The following is a 20,937-nucleotide window of genomic DNA, read 5'->3' on the forward strand; positions in this document are numbered from 1 at the left end:
AAGTGAATAATCGCCATAATAAGAGCACACTCCGAAGGGTATGTATTGTCCACTGACGATGTTGCAGACAGAGAGAAGGAGATGAGAAAGAGGGCGGTAGAAGGAAAGATAGACAAGGGAGGAGTTGCTATTGGAGAAGGAAGAGGAAGAGGAAGAAGAAGAAGAAGAGGAAGGAGAAGAATAAAAGGAGGAGGAAGGAGAAGGAGAAGGTGACATTGACATTGATGAAGAAGAAGCAGAAGAAGAGGAAGAGGAAGAAGAAGAAGATCCTGTATTGCTTCCAAACATATCATCAAACAATGAACTTCCTTGTTTATTCTCACTCGCATTCATCATTGAAGAAGAAGAAGAAGAAGAAGAAGATGAAGATGAAGAAGAAGCTGTTATTCTAGCAGAAGAAGAGCCAAATGAAACAGACTTCTCCACTGCTGCCATTGCAGTGGATATCCCTTCACATAGCCATCCTTGGAGCATTGTGACAAACTGGGCTGTTGTGTGGAAGAAGATGATAACGGCTGCTGCGGGTGTGGTTGGACGAGGGAGGAGTTGGATGGAAGAAGAGGAAGAGGAAGAGGAGGAAGAGAGAGAAGAAGAGGAAACGATGGTGAAGGATGTGGTGTCAATAATAGAAGCAGAAGCAGAAGAAGAGGAAGAAGGCACCTGAGGAGGAGGAGGAGGCATGTCAAACGTAGGAGCAGATGCAAATGTTGATTCATATGTTGATTCTATACCCAGCCTGGATCCTCTATTCATACCCAGCTCCTCCCACAGCTTCAGAAGCGAACACAGCACTTTTGGGTCGTCTTTCCATTGGTTGGCGATGTGAATGAAGACAGGGAAGAAAGGGCAGAGCATCATAAGCACCTGGCTGTATGTCCTGGAGTTGTTGCAAGGGATGACAAGACCCCTCAGATCTTGGAAGAGGGTGATGAGGGGGATGCGATATTCTGGTTGGTGGAGTTCAGAGGGTGTCTTCTGAGAGAGGAGGACTAAGTTTGTCATGAAGGGGTCGAAGAAGACAGGGAAGGTAGAGATGCGCTTTTTGTCGTAGATGAGGCTGAGAAGAGGAGAAGAAAGAGGGAGAAGAAGAGGAAGAATGTGAAGAGGAGGATGAAGAGGAGGGAGAAGAGTGGAGAAGGAGAGGGAAATGTGTTTGTTGGTGAAGATTAGATGGGAATAAAAAAAAATAAAAACATTACAAAGAAATTTATATTTATAAATAATAATAATAATAATAATAATAATAATAATAATAAAATACATCATTATTAAATAACTTAATATTTATCATACGTTCCGAGGATCGAGTAGAACCTGATGTGTGCAAAGGAAGGATCTCTGAGAAAGGCGAAATGTTCAACTGTGTGGAATTGAAGGAGAGTGGAGACCTTTTTGAGGAACAAGACAGACATGACAATATATTTATATAACAAATAAATAGATAAATAAATAAATAAATAAATAAATAAATAAATAAATAAATAAATAAATAAATAAATAAATAAATAAATAAATAAATAAATAAATAAATAAATAAATAAATAAATAAATAAATAAATAAATAAATAAATAAATAAATAAATAAATAAATAAATAAATAAATAAATAAATAAATAAATAAATAAATAAATAAATAAATAAATAAATAAATAAATAAATAAATAAATAAATAAATAAATAAATAAATAAATAAATAAATAGAATTATCGAAAAAAAAGAATAGAACAGAATTGTTCGTATTAAAAAAAAAGACAATCAATATCCTCTTTCTTTCTTTCTTTCTCATTCTTCTTCTCCCTCTTTCTCACTCCCACTCACTCACTCTCACTCTCACTCACTCACTCACTCTCACTCTCACTCTCTCTCTCTCTCTCTCTCTCTTTCTTTCTTTCTTTCTTTCTCTTTCTCTCTCTCTCTCTCTCTCTCTTTCTCTCTCTCTCTCTCCACCCCCTCATTCCACACACCACATCTAACGATGCATTGATAGAATGATAGCTGTAATTCGACACCAGATCATCCAGCAGAGCAAGACACGCCTTTAACACCTTCTTGTGCTGATGGCCATACTGCTGCAGCACCTGAATCGCGCTCATCCACATCAGCTTCACCATCGCCTCAAAGGACTCTATACCTGCCTTCACTTTCAATATCTCCATCACCACTGCAGGTGTTGAATACGACTGCATCGCAAACGCCCTGCGAAACTTGCCCAGAAAGGAGAGGACAGCCACGAAGAGCTTTTCTGAGTGAGAAGAGACAGGAATCTGCCCTGTGGCACACATCACAACACAGTCAAAGACAGCACAGCACAAATGGCCATCCATGGATGCGATGTTTGGCTGAGAGGGAGAAGAGGAAGAGGAAGAAGAGTTTATATGATCAATGGGAATGTAGAAGGAAGAAGAAGATGAACGCAGCTCAATAACAGCGCCAATGATGTGTGTCAGCCATGTCAGCTGCAGTTCAAGTTCTTCAAACTTCTTCACTTTGTCTTCGTTGTGGTCAGACAGAAGTTGAGTGGCAAGCACACGAAAAGAGGAGAAGACGGTGCTGTATTGATTCAAGATGCCTGTGCAGCTGGCGATGTAGGAGAAGCGGATGAGAGAGGCAATGGACTGGAGGGATTGGATGAGGGTGTCTTCCATCTCAAGGGGATCTGAATGTTGAAGCATTAGAAGAAGATGGAATTTATTCATTTATGAATTGATAAAGAGAAAATAAAATAAAATAAAAGAACAATAAAAGCAAATACCAAAAGAATAGGATAATGATCATCACAATTAATGCGATTTATCTTTTTTCTCTTTCTTTCTTTCTCTTTCTCTTTCTCTCTAAAAATACATCTCCTCTTCATTCCTCCTTCATCATCATACCTTCCTTCTCTGTTATCACTCCTTCAACCAGATTCTTCACTATATCAAATCTTGTGTCTATAAACACCTTCACTATGTCAGGTATATACACCTCCCACCCAATTGCTGGCCTTGGTGGCAAAAACCCTCCTCCTTCTTCTTCTCCTTCTCCTCCTCTTCCTCCCCTTCCTCCTTTCATCCCACTCACAGGAGAAGAAATAGAAGAACTCGACTCCAACTCCATAGCTCCGTCTGGCTGTGCTGCAATGAACGTGCCAGTCACCCCTGTAAACTGCAGAGGGGCAGGCTCAATGGCATACGTGTCAGTAGAGAAGAATGTGGGGATGGCAAATTCGTCTCCTTCGTTCTCCTCCACCAGTGCTCGTGATGCTGCTTTTTGCCTTCCCAGCTGTCTTCTGTGGTAGAGCGGATTGGAATAGGAGATGACCCTGCCTCTGATGCGCCTTGCTCCCAGCAGACGATTCAGCTCAATGGCAGTAGAGAGAGGGGTGCCGCCACTGACATTGACAATGTCCATTGAAGAAGAAGAGGAGGAGGAGGAGGAGGAAGAAGAAGTAGGAGAAGGAGAAGAAGAAGGAGAAGAATCGTCAGTGATTGTGACGATGGATAAAGCAGTAATAGCATTGCGTGTGTTGGCGTCTTGGATGCGCCTCTCTTCATTGGCAACGATTTTCGACCAGAACATGAGGAGATAATAGGACGAGTTCTGTGCCCACATCCAGTGCATGAAGGAGGTTGAGGTGAGGGCATACACTTCAGAGAGGAACTGAGTATAAAGAGAGGAGGAAGAAGAAGAAGAAGGAGAAGAGGAAGGAGAGGATGGAGAAAGAGAAGAAGAGTTTTGTGGTTGTAGTGATTGAATAGAAGAAGCAGCAGAAAGAGAGGAGGAAGAGGAAGAAGAAGCAGCATTGCAGCATTCTTCGATGTCAGTGACTGTGTAGTTGATGGTCAGCCTACAGACAAGACGACATACCTCGTGGAAGACATCTGGTGATGCGAGATCTGGTTGGATGAAGGGAGAGAGAGGAGAGAGGAGAGAGGAAGGGGAAGGATATGAGGAAGAAATGAATTATGGAAAGAAAGAGATAGAAGATAATAATTAATTAAGAATATTTTTTAAGTGATGTTTAAATGAAAGAGAAAAGAAAGAAAGAAATGGCAACATGTTTATACATAACATGTCATAACATCCATATAAAATAAACAGAATAACAAACCATTTTTGTTCTTCAGGATGTTTGTGATGGCTGTGATGATGTTGAAGAGATATGCGTTCTTCTTCTCAGGCGTTGTGAAGATTGCCTTTCGAACAGCTGTCAGCAATGAAAGATTTTGAATACACTGGAAATAGATAATAGAAATGAATTTAGAGAAGAACAAGAAAGAAAGAAAGAAACGTTTGAAGAAAATAAGAAATGCCATTAACAAAAAAGAAAGAGAGAGAAGAAGAGAAAAAGAGAAAAAGAGAAAAAGAGAAAAAGAGAAAAAGAGAAAAAGAGAAAAAGAGAAAAAGAGAAAAAGAGAAAAAGAAAAGAAAAGAAAAGAAAAGAAAGCAAAGATTATCATTCAAATATTAATTGTCAAATAAACAAAATTATCACAAGCACACAAGTATTTTCTGCGATGCCTGAATGTTTGGTGAAGTGAATAGCGTGTAAAACAAAGGAATCAACATCGGATCTTCTATCAGTTTTGTCCAAGATGAGGGGAGCTTTAAACATATTAATAGCAAAAAACAAACAGATTCATTGAAGAAAATTAATAAAATATGAATTTTTTAAGTAAAAAAAATAAATAAAAATATTATTTTTTCATTGCAAACATGAACGATTCTAATATCATCTGACACATCATCCTGTCCACAGCCAATAAAGTCAAATGACATAGCCATTTTGAACAGCAGCAGAGAACGCGACAGAATAAGCCCAGGCACTTCAGGGGAGCCCTGGTTGAATTCTCCTCTTCCATAGCGCTGGAGCATTCCATGTGCAATCACAGCTGTGGGGAGCAAGGAAGAATTTCGGAAATTAACTTGAACCTGCGGCATTAAAATAATAGTTGTCAAAATAATTATATTTGATATATAAAACAAAAATCCGTATGAACATATAATTCAAACCCTCCTGTGCTCTGAAGATGTGCATATATTTCCTGGATTGTAATGCACCTGATTCAGAATTTCTGCAAGAAGCTCGAGTCCAACGATATTTTTATCAATTCCTCCATCGAAGAAAGGAGCAATTTGAGATGAATTCACTGGTTCAAGAAACGTTACCCAAAACATTTTTAAGATCCGCGCAAATAATTCGCAGACAAATCGAACTGCAACAATCATCGGAGATGAAGATAAGGGAGTTGCTGCATATTGAGTTTGTGGAGTGTTTTGTCTTTCTGACAAAACTTTTGCAACGAGATTAGGTGCACGATTAAGGAGAAAGCTGAAAATAAACATCTCTAAAAAAAAGGTAAATAAAAATTTATAGATGCGTGTATGTGCAAATAACAAATTTCAAACTTAATTCACTTCTTTGAGCCTCTGGAATAGCTCCCCAACGGTCAGAAAAAAGTTTTGTCAATGTTTTAGACGCGAAAAAAATTGCATAAGGATTTTCGGTTTTAAGCAGAATGAACTGGCAATGGGATATTATATCTGGACTCATCGAAACAACCTCCAAAAATTGCATTCCAGATTGATGTGCTTCCTTTGAAGGATGTAGAAAGTAATTAGTAGCATGCTGCTCAAGGATTGTTAATTGTGATTCATCCATTTGACAAGGAAAAGATCCTAGAAAATTACTGTCTCTAAGCAACGCAAATCACCGTTTTCTACACGATATCGATCACAATGAGAATAGTGGGATCGATCTTTGCTTAAGTTAATATTTGCTTTTTCGCATGTCGCAACCATCTTCATCCTCAATATCATCAGATTCTGCGCAACCTGATGAAATTTCACCTGAATCAGTGCGTGAAATTCTTGCTAACGAACAACTTAGCGTTCCTCATTACACTGATCTTGCATGGAGATTAGAAGCTCCTGTATGAGTTAAACAGCATTGAAATTAACAGCGCAATTTTTTATAATTTATATTTTATAGGTTGCTTCACGCACGCATCCACTTAGCACTGAAATCTCACCTCATTTTCTTTTAAGATTAGACACAACAACTTCTATGGCACCAGTCACAGTTGAGCGAAAAGGAGAACAGCCATTGCAATATCAGCCAAAAGAAAATCATTGTTTGCTTTTCTTTCTTTTTGAAAATATCTATTAAAGAATTTCTTGCAATTTCACATTTAAAGCTGAAATCCTTGTTTGTGACGTTCCAAACATGCAACATCTAACAAACGAATTAGATAGAGCCTTACGTGAGCTACAAAGCGTTCATTCTCGTAGAATGATGCGTATTTTTGGAGCTACATAAACAAATAAAGATTTTTATTTTTTTGTTTTATTACTAAAACACCTCATCTATCTTCTAAATAATGAGACTTCTGAGTGAATAATGAATGACGTGCAAATGTATTTGCTAATGACGAATGGATTAATGTGGAGAAATTGAAATGAAAGAAAAAGCGAAGAAGTGATATTTCGAACGTTTATGATGACTCTTCATCTTTATCATCTGTTTTTTGCTCTTCCTTTTCTTCCTTCACTTCTTTCTCTTCTTCTTTAACTTCTTCTTTAACTTCTTCTTTCTTTTCCTCCTTCTCTTCTTTTTCTCCCTCTTCTTTCTTTTCTTCTTTTTCCTCATCTGAGTCATCGTCAAGATCATCCAGCGCTTCATCGCCTCCTGCAAACAGCGAAGCATCAATAGGCCCAGATTCACTACATTTACAAAAGTTGAAAAGGGGAAAGATTGCAAGAAATTCAAGGTTTTATAAAAAACAATCAAAAATAAAGGAGGATGTGATGTAGAATAAAAATATGAATGAATGAAATAAAAAAAACAAAAAGAAAATGGTACATACGATGTAACTCCATATCTTCTCTTCAATTCTTCTTCACTAATGTCATCCTGATCATCTTCTGGTTCTTCTTCACCTTCCTTCTGCTCGCCTGTCTGGGCAGCGTCTGAAGGCACAGAAGATGAAGAAGCAGGTTCTTCTTCTTCTTCCTCTTCTCTATGAGCATAATCAACATCACCTCCAACAGCATCTTCATCATCCTGGAACATCTCTGGATTGAATGCAAACAAATCACGACCGGTCAGTCCAACACCAATACGCCCTTTGCTGTAATACACAAATAAATAAATAAATAAAAATGAATGAACAGATTGCAGTATTCATTATGAAATATTGAATTGATTTATTAATAAATTAATAAGAAGATTAAATAACAGTCAAAATGATGGCAAATATCAAACCTATCAGCAGCTTTTGCACGAAGAGCATCTTTCTCTTTCTTTTCTGCTGCTTCCTTTTCTGCTATCTTCTTCTTCTTCCACTCAAGAAAAGTCTCCAAAGTGACTGGTGTACCTCCAACAAGCAATTTCCTCTGAGAATCAATTAAAAAAAGGAAAAGTTGTAACAAAATCATTCATATATCATTTATTTAATTTTTAATTATGAACATTAAGAAATAAATAAAATTTATCAATTTTGAAAGAAAAATAATGATAAAAAATAAGAATTCTGCAAATACTGAACAATCAAACCTGATTCTCTAACACTTCTTCCAGAGAAGGTCCTTCATCTTCGTCTTGTTTTTTCTCTTCTCCTTTCTTTTTCAGCTGGAATCCTGGTGGAAGTGCATGACGACTTTAGATTATTTTAACAGATTTAATATTTTTTGTTTAAAATATAATGAAAATATGAAAATTTATGAAAATATATTCATAAAAATAACTACAAACTAGTGGCATCTATCACCATTGGGGCATTGCCAGAACCAACCGTATTGGCTTTTTTCCACAGCGTCCAAGAAATACTTGCACACAATTGTTGTCGGTGGAAGCCCCTTGTTTTTCTTTCCATGCTTCTGCTCAACAACTTTTTCCAAAGTTTCTTGATCCCACTTGTCCATTGTGTCCTGCCTTTTCTTTTCTGTTTATGTTTTAAAAAAAAGATATATTTATTGATTTTTTTTTCTAAAAAACAAAAAATGCAAATAACCTTCTTCTTCGGCTCTTTTGTCTGAATAAACACTTTTCTTTGCAGCCTTTCTTCCAATAGTTAAATCATGGCTAAATTTGCACTTGTCACCTTTTGTGCAAAGTCCTCTCTTGAAATATTCGCACACAACGGATTTTGGATCTTCTCCTTCTTTAACTTTTTGTTGAAGCACAGTTGCCCTCAATATTCTATTCAACTCTTCTTGGCGTGCTTTTTCTTCAAGTGCCTCTTTTCTTGCTCTTTCTTCTCTTGCCTTTTCAGCATTCTACAAGTCAAAAAAGCAAAAAATAATTATTTGTAAAATTGGCAAAGCACACGGATCTTTGTTGGCCAAGGACTTTCGTTTTCACGGATTCAATATACCTTTGGACGGCTTTGCTCTTATTTTTGTTTTTCAAACCAAAGGTTTTGTCCTCAATGATCTAAAATATAAAAATTGTGTAAACACAAAGTTTTGAGATCTGTATCAACAATTATAACCCAAACCTTCTCTTTCTTTTTTAAAATGGCTTTATCCATTTTCTGCTGTTTTTTTGGTGGCATCTTAATTCATTTGCGAATATTTAAAATATCGAAAAAGAAAGAAAAATATATCAGAAAAGAATTATTCAAAATGTCCAAAATAATTTGATAGAGATTAAAATAAAATCGTTCACACTTTCGTTTAATTTCAATAATTATTTAGATGTGAGATGAATGGTAAGAAAAAAAGAAAAGGATTATGATCTACTTAATCCTCAACATAATTGATCTTTTAAGATCATTTTTTATTTGTATTTTCTTTTTTTGTTTTTTTTTCAAAAAAATTAAGAAAATATCTATAAAAACACAGTTAAGGAATAAAATAAAAAGAAAGTGAATGATTGAACAAAGAAAAAGTATTTCTGAGCGAAACTCATTATTTATTTTTTATTAAAAAAATCGAATAAAAAAATACTATTGCTCCATCTCAATGAAAATGCAGCAACAATTAAATTATAAAACACACAAAACAATTCACAATCTCTTCCAACTCAAAAACAAAAGGAAGCCAGATGATTCACAAAAGAAATTGTTATTCTTCAAAAACATCATTCTCATGATAAATTGTATTCAAATACTCAATTGGCTAAAAAAAAATACACTTATATCCATAAATATGTCTCTTCATTGTGCCACTTCGAGGCTCCACTCCTCTGCTTCATACGGCGCTGGGATAAGCAGGCTCTGATTGATGGCAGCGAGGGCATTATCCCCACAGAGCGGGCAACAGTCGCCAAAATCACCAGTCATTTGTCCCCACAATTCCTGTGCTGCGATATGATCACTCACACCCATCATTTTCTGCCTGCAGGAATATAATTCTTCTCTCCTGTCTAATGGGAGTGTCTTAAATAGGTAGTTAGTAGCACAGCAGATGTGGAAGCTGTGGCCACAGGAGAAAGTGAGGAGAGGGGGAGGAGGAGTGGAATGGGTGAGGGACGAAGGGCGGATTAATGGAAGATGGCAGATGGGGCATTCTGATGAAGGGACAATGATGGCAGGTCTGAAAGAGAGGGAGAAAGAGAGGGTGAAGAAAAGAGAATGAGGAAGAGAAAGAGAAAATGAAAGGAATAAAAAAAATAAATAAGTTAATAAATGAAGACAAAATTAAAAACGAAATTCTTTATTCTTTTTTTTCCTCTTTCTCCTCCACCCCCCACGCAAACTGTATCCCTTCCTCTTTGATTTCAGAGTCCAGCGTCTCAAACTGGATGGCGTTGTCCGCCATTTCTGCTCTGAGCTTTTTGTGGTCTTCTTCGCACTTGGTGATGGAGTCGAGCAAGTAGTCGCTCACATCAGAGAGAGGAATAAGGGCACTTGGGAGGAGAGGGAGAACTTTGGAGATCTGGAGATTCTCTCTGGTGAGTGAAAGAGAGGGAGAATTAGAGAGAGAGAGAGAGAGAGAGAGAGAGAGAGAGAGAGAGAGAGAGAGAGAGAGAGAGAGAGAGAGAGAAAAGAAGAAGAAGAAGAAGAAGAAGAAGAAGAAGAAGAAGAAGAAGAAGAAGAAGAAGAAGAAGAAGAAGAAGAAGAAGAAGAAGAAGAAGAAGAAGAAGAAGAAGAAGAAAGAGAAGAAGAAGAAGAAGAGGAGGAAGAAGAAGAAGAAGAAGAAGAAGAAAATAAAAAATGGATATTAAAAATTGATAGGCAAATGAATGTATTAATAGAAATTGAAAGGAAAAATAATAATAAAATAAATGAAAAAAGAATAAAACAAATAAGAAAAATGAAAAAAAATTTAATCCATTGAAAAAATCATAAAGATGAATATGAAATGCATACATTTCACGAGACTTGTCTAAAATCTTCTTGACAAGTGCTGTCTTCTCTGTTGGTGTCATCCTTCTGCTCATTCAATAAAAATAGGAAAGAAATAAATTAACAAAGAAGTGGAAAAGAGAGAAACAAAATGATTAAGAGATGAAGAAATACGTTTGAAATATGAAAAAAAATTGTTTCACAAAGATAGATTGAAAAATAATCCAAAATAATAATTAATAATAATAAACCATAAAATAAATTAATATTAAATTAATTATTAAATTAATTATTAAATTAATTAATTAATTAATAAATACAAAATATTATGAATAACAATATTCATACTCCAAATTCTCCAACTTCGTCGAGAACCGCACAATCTTCAGCCAGATCCTCTTCTGCACATCAATCGAGAGTGTGTTCCTTATCATCACAAACACCTCCTCTGCAAACTCGGCAGACACGCCATTCAGTGCTGTGTTGAATGCCTCGTCAATCAGAGCCACAAACAGATAGGCAAACGTCGCTGCTTTCTTCAGCCCTTCCTGTAAGCACACCCGAAGAGCATAGCTTTTGGAGAAGCAAGGGGAGAATGTGTCTAAATTGAAGGTGCCATAGCTGTTTTCTTCGGACGAGGTGGAGGTGAGCATAAAGTGGATCAGCTTGTCTTCCAGACGCGCTCGGGCATAGAGGAGAATCTGAAGATGAGAGTGTGAGAGGTGGAAAATACAAAATGAAGTAAGAAAAATAAAAATAAAATTAGATATTGAAAGAGAAAGAGAAAGAGAAAGATAAACAAAATAATGAATATATACATAAATGTAATTATATTCCAATAATATATATATATGTATATGTATATATCCTTAATAATAATAATAATAATAACCCTTATCTCTCTCTCTCTCTCTCTCTCTCTCTCTCTCTCTCTCTCTCTCTCTCTCTCTCTCCACACACACACGCACACACTAACATGCACTAACACACACCATAAAGTTATTCACATTCACATCTTTGCACCTCTGTGCCGCAATCTCCCTCTCCAAGAAGTTCAAAATGATGTTCTCTTTCCCTGCCAGCAGGTGCTGTTCAGAGGGTGTCCAGCCAGACGGGTCAAACCTCGCCATTGCAGGCAGAATACTCGACAAGGGAATCTTCTTCTCGCTCCAGATAGAAACCAGCCGAACAGGACACTTCTGTATCAGATCTGACGAAAACCTCACCACCAGCTCCTGAAGCTCTTCGCTCCTTCTCCCTGTGTGCATCTGCTCTGTGATCACCTGCATCGCCTTCTGGTGCTCTCCTCTCTGAATGAGCTGCTCCACAACAGCCGCGGGGTCGTTGCAGAGGAGGCCATACAGTGCCATCAGCTCCATCTGCCCGTGTGCTGCCAAAAGAGAAGAGCAAGTGGCTCGATGGATGGCCTGCTGGTGAATAACAAGAAACGCCACGAATTCGATGAGCATGTCAGTGAATGGATTTTGCTCTCTTTTCTTCTCAAACAGCGCGCCAGACAGCGCAGAGGAGGAAGAGGCTGGTTTGATGGCCCAGTCGAGGTAGGAGCGGGCGGAGTCAGCAGAAGCAAGCGCAGAAATGGCATTGCCGGCAGAAATAGGGTCAGATTCTTCGAGGAAGGAGAGGCAGCACAGATAGACTTCGACAAGATAGGTGGAGAGGAACATGATGGGTGCATTGACGGATTGCTCTGAGAGAGAGAAAGAGAAAGAGAGAAAGAGAGAAAGAGAGAAAGAGAGAGAGAAAGAGAAAAAGAGAGAAAGAGAGAAAGAGAATTAATAATGAAGCAAATAAAGTTGAAAATAATAAATGAGAAGAAAATGGAAATTACCACAATTATGACACTTTAAATACAGCTGAAAGTCTTGTCAATAAAATAAATAAATAAAATAAAAACTCATCATCACATCACCCCTTTCCCATTATCCCCCTCCCACACACACACACCTCCTCTCTTCCCTCCTCCGTTCTTGCTGTTAGCTGCCTCTAATCTCCCCAAAACAGTCTTCAGATATTTCAGTGCAGCCATCGGATTCCAGCTGTGCTCTGCCCCTCCTGCCACGCCCGCCATCGATGAAGAAAGCTTCAAATCAGCAAAATTCCCTTCGTTTTCTTCTTTTCCTTCGGAATTGTTCATTCCTGTTGCTTCATCGTCCTCTTCCTCTTCTTCCTCATCCTCATCTTCATCTTCATCCTCTCCTTCATCATCATCGCCCTCTCCTTCTTCTTCTTCTCCTCTTTCTCCTTCTCCTTCCTCATATCCTTCTACATGTTTCCCTTCTCCACCTGATGACCCTGCAATAATACTGTTCAACAAACTCCCATCCAACACACTCTCAAACCCATTCTTCATGTTCTTTTCTTCTCCTTCTCCTTCTCCTTCTTTCTCCTCTCCTCCTCCTCCTCCTCCCTCTCCTCCCTCTCCCTTTTCTCCTTCTCCTTCTCCCTTCTTCCCTTTCCTCCCCTTCTTCCCCTTCCCTCTCTTCCCTCCCTTTCCTTTTCCTCTCCCCTTCTCCTTCCTCCTCCCGTTCTCCTCCACCAGCTCTGCCAGCACCATCTCCACTGGCTCTGCTGACAACGCCCACATCTCTGCTGCTTTCTCTTCCATTCCCAGTGCCAAACAGAGTGGGCCAAGCACAGAGCCCAATGCAGCTGCTCTTGCACCGATTTTGGGGTCGAGGAGGTGGGTGAAGGCGCTGGGATCTGAGGAGGAGGAAGAGGAGGATGAGGAAGAAGAGGAAGAAGAGGAAGAAGAAGAGGATGATGAAGCAGAAGGAGCAGAAGAAGAAGCAGCACTCCAGACGAGAGAAGAGCTGAGGGCGTCGCGAGCGAAGGAAGCAGGTTTTTTGTGAATGGCAGCGATGATTGTGCGATAGTTGCTTCCGAGGCATGCTTTGACTGCTCTGTCGATGTATGGAGAGAGTTGGGCGATCTTCTGAGGAGAGGCATGGGATGTGCGGTATTTGACAAGGGTGGTGAAGGAAGAGGAGGAAGAAGAAGATGAAGAAGATGAAGTGGTTGATGGAGTGGAAGAAGAAGAAGAATTAGAAGAACTTTGGCTGTTCTCTGCAATTGCCATAGCCAATGCATCTTCCAATGCGCTCACTGCTTTGTTCAGAAACTCAATCCATGTGGATGATGCCTCGTCTCTCACATCCACCCGATAGAGAGAAGACGGAGTGGACACGTAGTTGTCATACGTCACTGGATCTGTCAGAACCCTCTGAAATGCCTCTCTCTTCCCTCCAATTCCTCCTCCTCCACCTCCTCCTCCACTGCTCATCCCCATCCCTCCCTCTCCCTCTCCCAGTGGAATGTTCTCACACACACACGTGCTTGTCACATGTGACCACGCCTGCACCCTGTCTCCATACGCCACGACGTAATGGCACCACGTAGCGCCTAAGCCGACAGGGAAGATGGAAGCAACACGGCCAAAGGATTTGATGGCGTTTGGGTGGTTGTGTTCTGTGAAGTGGTTGGAAGGGGTGACAGAAAAGGGGGAGGAAGGGTTGGAGGAGTCTGTGGCGAACTGGCAGGAAGGGTCGACGCCTTCCATAGAGACGATGTCTGGGTGGATGATACCGGAGGGACCGAGCCAGGCGTACCAGGGGAAAGGGAGAGGGAAGTTCGGGAAGGTTCCAGAGAAAGTGAGGGAAGATGGTAGTTTGGAGGGGTCGTCGACTTTGATGCCGCGCATAGAGAAGTGGCGGGTGTTGTGGGTGAAGGAAGGGCGGGTGAGGGTGCGGGAGAGCTCGACCTGAATGGGGGGGGAAGAGGGAGAAGGAGGAAGAAGAATGGCAATGATGAAGATGATGAATAAAGGAAGGAATTAAAGAATGATTAAAAGAATAAACAAAGAGAGGTGAAAAAAATGATTATAATGCCATTGAGAGAAGATAATCATAGAATATTTTTAAAAAAAAAAGATGTTTCTGAAAACAAACCAAAGTGAGAAGCGAAGATGCAAATATTATCTGGCGTGGCTGTGTCCCATCTGCAACAACCATCCCTGTGATTCCTGTGATGGGCAGCCCTCGAAATTCCGCTGATTCAGGCAACTTCATTTTTTCATATGAAAATTGAAGTGTTTTGAAATTGTCATATTAATTTTTATTAATTTTTATTTATGTTTCAAATTATAATTCAAAATTTTCAAAAATAAAACCATAAAATTGTGTCATCAAACCTCTTCAAGTTTTTTCGGTGCTGGGCGAGGAAAATCCAGTTCGTACAATTTTCCATCACGTGTTCCTACGAGCACGTTCCAATCAATGTTCACAAGTTCATCAAGATTATTTCTTAAAAAATATTTTTTAAAAAAAAATCAAATAAAATAATAATTTGATAATCATAAAATAAAAAATGATTAGAAAATTTTCTTGAAAAAATTACACACCCGAATAAAGAAGAGATGTAGCCAGTCTGAATTCTCTTAAATGTTTCCATTGGGCGAAGCCAAGCAAGTGATTCAATAGAAAATTTCCAATTTTCCAATTGAACCCATTTCGTTCCTTGTTTGAAATTGACATAATAAGTGTTTCCTTTTGATGTAGGAACAACGGCAATTGAACCAAGTGGGTTCAAAAAAACCTTTTCTGGAAGTTCACCTTTTTTAAGATTCCATTTCCCTTCAATGCCTTTTAATTCTTGAGTCTCATCATTGTAGTAATACAAAGATTTTTCAGATAGCCATGCTATAACTCCATTTGAAACGGCAATAGAAATTGGAACCCCTTCTGCAAATGTAACCTAAAAAAAGAGCAGAAAATCGAAAACAAATATATTGGAAAAGCATTGAAAGCACGTTATTAATTTCATACATTGCATTTTTCCAGAGAAAACTGGGGCTTCTCAATTTCCACATTTGGATAATACAATTTTGTCGAAGATTTTGCTTGATCAGTCGACTATGAAACGTATAAATAATAGCCAAAATAAGTTAATAAATAGCATACGGTATCCGGTGAATCGAAAAAGTGATTCATTTTCGCAAAGTGACCTCTTCTATTCTGATCAATAAATAAAAATCTATAGGGATGGCCCATATTCCTAAAGCGATGCCCACGTACAGAAAGGCGACAGTGATTCAAGAGGACGTGGCTCCTAAATGCTTTGTTATTACTTGGAACAAGGTTCCTAATGCTTTAATGCAGCTTATGAAGGATACACGAAAAGTGATGGAGCCTAATACGTTCCCACATTTGAGAGTTTGATATTTCATTTTTCTTGTTGTGCTTGAAAATTACAATGCGTTTATTGTTGTAGATGCAAAAAAGAAATGTTAAAAAGGATCTATTAAGCGTTGCAGGCTCGCTTGGGGTGACACATATAATATGTTTTTCATCAACTGACCATGGATCTTACATGAAACTTGTTTGTTTCACGATTACTTTACTCTTTATAAATATATTTATTTAAATTTCAAATAGATACGTCTTCCAAGAGGTCCAACACTTACATTTCGGATTATGGAATATTCTTGTATGCGTGACATTGTGAAAATTATTTCTCATCCAATAACAACTAGTAGAAACGCATTTAATACAGCACCTTTGGTATGATATTCATTTTCATTCTATTTATTTATTCATGAATACATTTTTTATTGAATTAAATTACATTAAGATTGTTATGAGCAAGTTTTCTGATGGAGCTCCACAGACAAAACTTGTTCAATCAATGTTCCAACATCTATTTCCTGCTATTGATTTACAAAAAACAAGCATTAAATCGTGCAAGCGAGTTGTTCTTCTCAGCCGTGATTCAGAAACTGATGAAATAGAATTTAGGCATTACTACATTGGACAAAAGCCAGCTGGTATTACAAATGTGGTGAATCAGATATTGCATAACAAGCTTGATCTCTCTCATCTAACGCAAGTTTCCGAGATGCTCCAACGAGCAGAGGAAGAGCGTGAAGCGATGGTAGAAGAGCAGGCAGCAAAGAGAAAGATCCAAAAGAGTGAGCAAGATTCTGATGAGAGTGATGATGAGGACACACAAAAACCAAGTGAGAAGAAAGAAGACGCAAAAACAAAGAAAGGAAAAAGCGCAGAAGAGGAAGAAGAGCCCAAAGAGAGCGATGAAGTGGCAGCTGCGCGCTTTTTGAAGCCGAGTTCGATTGATGAAGTGACAAAAGGATCGCAAAAGACAGCCATTTCTCTGACTGACCTGGGGCCGAGGATGCGTCTGCTGCTGATAAAAGTGGAGGATGGGTATTTCGGAGGAGAGACGAAGTATCACAGATATTGTGTGTATTTATATTTGTTATATTGTGAGATTTTTAGTTGTTATTCTTTCTCTATCTTTTTCTGCTTTCTTTCACTCTTATATATATGTGTGTGTGTGTGAATGTGTATTATTATTATTAATTTTTATCGGAATTGCGTGATAATAAAACTTATAATGCAATTTTTTTGTTCAGATACAAAAACGCCTGAAGAAGCGAAAGAAACGAGAGATAAAGTGCAGAAAAGAGAGAAAGAGGTTTGTGAAAGAGGGAGGGGAAAAATAACAAGAAAAAAAAGAAACAGAAACAGAAACTTTCATGAGAATTGTTAATTTAAAAGGCAATTTTCATTGAATTTTTTGGAGTTAGAAGAAAAAAGAGGGGAAAAAAAAAGAAGAAAGGAATTATTTTGTGAAATTATGATTGTTATTGTTATTGTTATGAATGCTGCTGAGAAAGAAAGGCAGTGTTTTTGACGGGGGTTTAAATACTTCTGAACTTGATTTTTGTTTTGCATGTGTTCAGTTGCACTTAGCGCTCCCAAGATTTTTCTTTGAAATTTTTTTTTTTTTTTTAAATAACTTTATGACATTGTTTATTGGAACGAGTATATTTTATTATTATGCTGATAAATGCACACTTTTTACATTTTCATAATTAATTCGTTTTATATTCCTTTTTTTCTCTCTCTCTATCCTTTTTTTTATTCATCATCTTTCCTTTCTAAGAAACATGAAAGAAAGCAAATTCAAAAGGCAAATGTTGAAAGGAAAAAGAAAGGTTTGTTAAAATTTCTATTCACTTTTTTGATTGAATTTTTAACAATGATTTTTATTTTAATTACAAAAAAAAAAAAAAAAAAAGTAAAAAAAAAAAAAAAAAAAAAAAAAAAAAATGAATGAATGAATGAATGAATATATCGATAAAAATAAATAATAACATCGAATAAAAACTCTAATAAATTCAGAAAAGGAAGATCGATTAGCATCCAAGCGGATGAGGAAAGCAGAAAGAGAAGAAAAACTGCGAAAGGAAAGAGAAGAAGCTCTCAAGCTTTTGGAAGAAGGAGGAGAAAGTGCTGCAATCAAAGAAGGAGAAGAAGGAAAAGAAGAAGAAGCAAAAACCACAAAAAATACAGTTGTGAGTGAAAATGGGAAGAAGAGAAGGAAGATTGATGAAGATGAAGGAGAAGGAGAAAGAGGAGGAGATTCCGATGAGAGCAGCGATGAAGAAGGAGGAAGCAGTGAAAGCGGCAGTTTCAGTGAGTCATCAGAAAGTGATGAGGAAGATGATGATGAAGATGATGAAGACACAAATGAGTCAGAGTCAGATGGATTTGGCAGTGACATGCAAGAGAGCGAGGGAGAGCCGACAGATGAAGACGACTTTGCAGCGAGATACGAAGAAGATCTGAAAGAAGCGCAGCAGAAGGAGATTGAAAGGAGGATGGAGCAGAGGCAGAAATCGAGGGATGCGATGAAGAGAGGGAAGAAGATGGAGGAGGAGAGGACGAAGCATCTGAAGAAGATGAGCAAGAGAGAGAAAGAAGGGGCAGGACAAGAAAGAGGAGAAGGAGGAAGAGGAAGAGAAAGAGGAAGAGGAAGAAGAGGAGGGAAATATGGATATGGTGATGATGATGAAGCAGAAGATGATAGAGATTTGCTGGGCGATGCAAGGGCAGCAGCAGATAGCGATGACGATGATGATGATGAATAAATGGCATATCAAAAAAATATCAAATTCTTCACTTCACAGAAAATTTTAAAGTTTCTTTTCAATTTTTGTTTATTTCGTAAATTATTTCTTTGGCATTTGCCTGCATTTCACTGAGCAAAAACAAGGAAGAGAAAATAACGAAAGGGATGAAGAAAGAGTGAAAGAATTGATTGTCAAACAAGTCTGCTAAAAAGAATTGAAATCAATAACGTTGAAAAAGTTGAGTTTTTCTTTTCTGTTTCTTTTTCTTTTTTTGAAATTATGTTTATAATAATAGTTTATTATTATTATTATTATTATGCACTTTTGAGAAATGAGAAAGAGTGCAATGGAACTGTTTAATGAGGTGTGTGTGTGAGTGAGTGGGTTAAAGAGAATATGCTCAAAAATTACAAATTGAATAAAATTCAATTTGATGAGGAAGAAAGAGAGAGAGAAAGGCAGATGCATTAGGGGGGAAAAAAGGAGAAGATGACAAAAAGAATCAAAAATTATCTTGTTGTTCAATAAGAAAATCAATGAAATAATCAATTATTGATATTGCTATTATTGTTGTTGTTATTATTTGCCTGTTCATTAAGAGCACGCACGTATCCAACCATGAATGTGAGTGAAGGCCCACCAGCAAGATTGTTTCTGCCCATCGGATATTGTGCTGAAATAGATGGAATATAAAGAGAATGGACATATATGTGTGAGTGTGTGTTTATAAAAGAAAAGAAAAGAAAAGAAAAGAAAAGAAAAGAAAAGAAAAGAAAAGAAAAGAAAAGAAAAGAAAAGAAAAGAAAAGAAAGAAAATTATTTCATGAACCAGAAAAGTTGATGCAATCAATCGAGATGTTTAATAAAAAATATATAAAGTTTTTAACAATGTTTGTGGATGTTTGAGTAAAACAACAAAAATTATCAAATTTAATAATAATAAAAATAAAATCAAAATAAAAAAATAAAGTCAAAAATAAAAGACAAACGAGATGGTCCGCTTTCAGATGAAACAACTGCCACCACACGAGGAAATTCTTCGCCTTCAAACCAGCCAAAAACAGGCCCACCTGAATGCCCCTCTGCTCAATCAATGCAAACAGAAACATATCATTGGAATATTGTGATAATGAATGTGATTGTAATTATCAAAATAAAAAGAAGAAGAAATTTTTTTGAAACAATAAATATTAAAAAAATTAAAAGAAAGAAAGAAAGAAAGAGAAAGAAAGAAAGAAAATCCAATCGTTTTGATAATTTGGCAATAAGAATATTTAAAACGATTGAAATGAATAATGAAGAAGAAACAATTTGATCCAAACTTGTTAAGTCGAAGGTTGTCTGCATAATAAACGAGGAAAGTGAGCCAACAGAATACTCTTCGACTGTCAGGATTTTCCCGCTATCTTGGAACAACGGTATAATTCCCTGGAGACACATGACAAGAATGAAAAGTTGTATAAAAATAATAATAATAATAATAATTTGCAGGCGGAAAAAAAAAATCCAAATAAAAAATTAATTAATGAATGAAAAAGAGAATGAATGAAAGATTTAATTAGGGTGTTATGAATTAAGCATTCAACATCAAATATAATCAATAAATCAAATTTTTCAATAAAAATGTGCTAAATCCGAGCAAAAAAAGCAGCATTCGAGTGGGCACACGTCTTTTATCCCTGTGTCTGGCTGAGGGTATCCCACATTCATCCAGTCTTCTCTCGCGCTCCACCTCGGGTTGTACTTGATTGTCCCGGAATATCCTGTTTGCGGCCCAAACTTCCTTTTCAGCTTCAAACATGCCACATCAAACGCTGCTTGAACTGTGTTGATCCGGCCGCTGTTGCGCGTGAAGGCATACACCGTCTCCACGTCGCTGTAACCAAACGGAGACTCCTTCCCATGAAATGCCGGTAGAAATCTTTTTTTGTTTTATTTTAATGGTTTTGAAAAAAAAAAAGGAATATTATTCAAAATTGTAATGAAATCAAGATGCTTAACTTTCCAAATTCGATATTTCACACCTGATTCTGTCGATTGATCCATCTTCTCTCCAAGGAATACAATGAGATGCTGTCAAAACGATATCATCGTCCACTAAAGTTCCCGTGCATACACCCTTCACACTTAATAAAAGACCAACAGTTGACCTTATTTGAAAATTGATTAAGTACGAGGAATATTTTCAAAGAACCCAAAAAAAATATTAACAAGCTTACCATGGGTATGTGACGTTATGCAACTCGACTCTGTCATCAGGAAGAAAAACAAGAAGTGGATGATTTTTTCCACCTCGAGTTTGTCCAGAAGCTTCTTGAGCCTTTGCTCCAGGAGGAATTCTTTCAATTGTCATATGTCGAGGGCACATTCCAGGTTGTTCTGCAGGTGTTGGAAATTGAACTTTGTGAAATGATGGACGATTTGGTTTTGTCTTTCTCTCATTTCCATTTGAGATGAAATTTTTGGTTGGAATTCGACTCGGTGGAGTGGATGGTGTTGTATCTTCATTCAACAATGATTCAACATCAATCATAATAGGTTTTGCCTGTTGTGACGTGGGCTGTGTCGAACTCATTAATTGTATATTCAATGGAAATTTCTTTTCTTGCTTTTGCTCTATCTTTCTGAGATGATCGATGGAAAGTGGAGCTCCAATCCATGATGAATAAACATCAGCAGAAGTTCTTTTGGGGGGACTTGGATAATTACTTTTGAAAGAAT

At 37.4% G+C, this 20,937-nt stretch overlaps 6 protein-coding genes across 6 annotated transcripts in view; 2 read left to right on the forward strand and 4 right to left on the reverse strand.

Annotated features, from left to right (window-relative positions):
- MONOS_6909 (putative Nuclear transport receptor RanBP16) overlaps positions 1 to 5,641 on the reverse strand; it is a gene marked incomplete at its 5' end in the record, with an annotated part of 8,297 nt that extends 2,656 nt beyond the window's left edge. Inside the window, 9 exons of the mRNA XM_067877185.1 lie at positions 1 to 1,057; positions 1,294 to 1,388; positions 1,965 to 2,656; positions 2,874 to 3,875; positions 4,091 to 4,214; positions 4,483 to 4,584; positions 4,696 to 4,911; positions 4,993 to 5,327; positions 5,389 to 5,641. The exon at positions 1 to 1,057 is cut by the window's left edge and continues 60 nt beyond it. Of these exons, the coding sequence (XP_067721265.1) occupies positions 1 to 1,057; positions 1,294 to 1,388; positions 1,965 to 2,656; positions 2,874 to 3,875; positions 4,091 to 4,214; positions 4,483 to 4,584; positions 4,696 to 4,911; positions 4,993 to 5,327; positions 5,389 to 5,641 (3,876 nt within the window). The remainder of the gene's footprint in view (positions 1,058 to 1,293; positions 1,389 to 1,964; positions 2,657 to 2,873; positions 3,876 to 4,090; positions 4,215 to 4,482; positions 4,585 to 4,695; positions 4,912 to 4,992; positions 5,328 to 5,388) is intronic.
- A 101-nt stretch (positions 5,642 to 5,742) lies between these two features.
- MONOS_6908 (uncharacterized protein) lies at positions 5,743 to 6,298 on the forward strand (the record flags this gene model as incomplete). The annotated part of the gene is made up of 3 exons (XM_067877184.1): positions 5,743 to 5,912; positions 5,972 to 6,113; positions 6,177 to 6,298. The coding sequence occupies exons 1-3, from the start codon at positions 5,769 to 5,771 to the stop codon at positions 6,296 to 6,298; spliced, it is 408 nt and encodes a 135-aa protein (XP_067721266.1). The 5' UTR covers positions 5,743 to 5,768.
- Positions 6,299 to 6,309: 11 nt separating this feature from the next.
- On the reverse strand, positions 6,310 to 8,719 carry MONOS_6907 (putative zinc finger CCCH domain containing protein 15). The gene is made up of 9 exons (XM_067877183.1): positions 8,650 to 8,719; positions 8,478 to 8,534; positions 8,309 to 8,413; positions 7,992 to 8,256; positions 7,733 to 7,922; positions 7,535 to 7,637; positions 7,244 to 7,374; positions 6,846 to 7,109; positions 6,310 to 6,702 (listed from the first exon to the last, which is right to left on the reverse strand). Exons 2-9 carry the CDS (start codon positions 8,532 to 8,534, stop codon positions 6,474 to 6,476), a joined length of 1,344 nt encoding a protein of 447 aa, XP_067721267.1. The 5' UTR covers positions 8,650 to 8,719; the 3' UTR covers positions 6,310 to 6,473.
- Positions 8,720 to 8,872: 153 nt separating this feature from the next.
- Positions 8,873 to 15,274, reverse strand: MONOS_6906 (Homotypic fusion and vacuole protein sorting (HOPS) complex component Vps18A; the record flags this gene model as incomplete). Its single annotated transcript, XM_067877182.1, has 11 exons — positions 8,873 to 9,516; positions 9,680 to 9,871; positions 10,293 to 10,355; positions 10,617 to 10,969; positions 11,261 to 11,976; positions 12,234 to 14,046; positions 14,234 to 14,347; positions 14,476 to 14,587; positions 14,686 to 15,038; positions 15,110 to 15,196; positions 15,245 to 15,274. The coding sequence occupies 11 exons, from the start codon at positions 15,272 to 15,274 to the stop codon at positions 9,138 to 9,140; spliced, it is 4,212 nt and encodes a 1,403-aa protein (XP_067721268.1). The 3' UTR covers positions 8,873 to 9,137.
- Positions 15,275 to 15,325: 51 nt separating this feature from the next.
- MONOS_6905 (putative Slc34a2-prov protein) lies at positions 15,326 to 18,389 on the forward strand (the record flags this gene model as incomplete). The annotated part of the gene is made up of 7 exons (XM_067877181.1): positions 15,326 to 15,496; positions 15,555 to 15,662; positions 15,719 to 15,844; positions 15,915 to 16,539; positions 16,714 to 16,775; positions 17,247 to 17,298; positions 17,486 to 18,389. The coding sequence occupies 7 exons, from the start codon at positions 15,326 to 15,328 to the stop codon at positions 18,232 to 18,234; spliced, it is 1,893 nt and encodes a 630-aa protein (XP_067721269.1). The 3' UTR covers positions 18,235 to 18,389.
- A 372-nt stretch (positions 18,390 to 18,761) lies between these two features.
- Positions 18,762 to 20,791, reverse strand: MONOS_6904 (putative endopeptidase; the record flags this gene model as incomplete). The annotated part of the gene is made up of 6 exons (XM_067877180.1): positions 18,762 to 18,889; positions 19,206 to 19,298; positions 19,539 to 19,644; positions 19,885 to 20,137; positions 20,241 to 20,366; positions 20,436 to 20,791. The coding sequence occupies 6 exons, from the start codon at positions 20,789 to 20,791 to the stop codon at positions 18,762 to 18,764; spliced, it is 1,062 nt and encodes a 353-aa protein (XP_067721270.1).
- Positions 20,792 to 20,937: the final 146 nt, after the last annotated feature.

This window comes from Monocercomonoides exilis, assembly GCF_001643675.1.
Source record: "Monocercomonoides exilis strain PA203 chromosome Unknown scaffold48-729018, whole genome shotgun sequence".
In the NCBI taxonomy this organism is placed as follows: Eukaryota; Preaxostyla; order Oxymonadida; family Polymastigidae; genus Monocercomonoides; species Monocercomonoides exilis.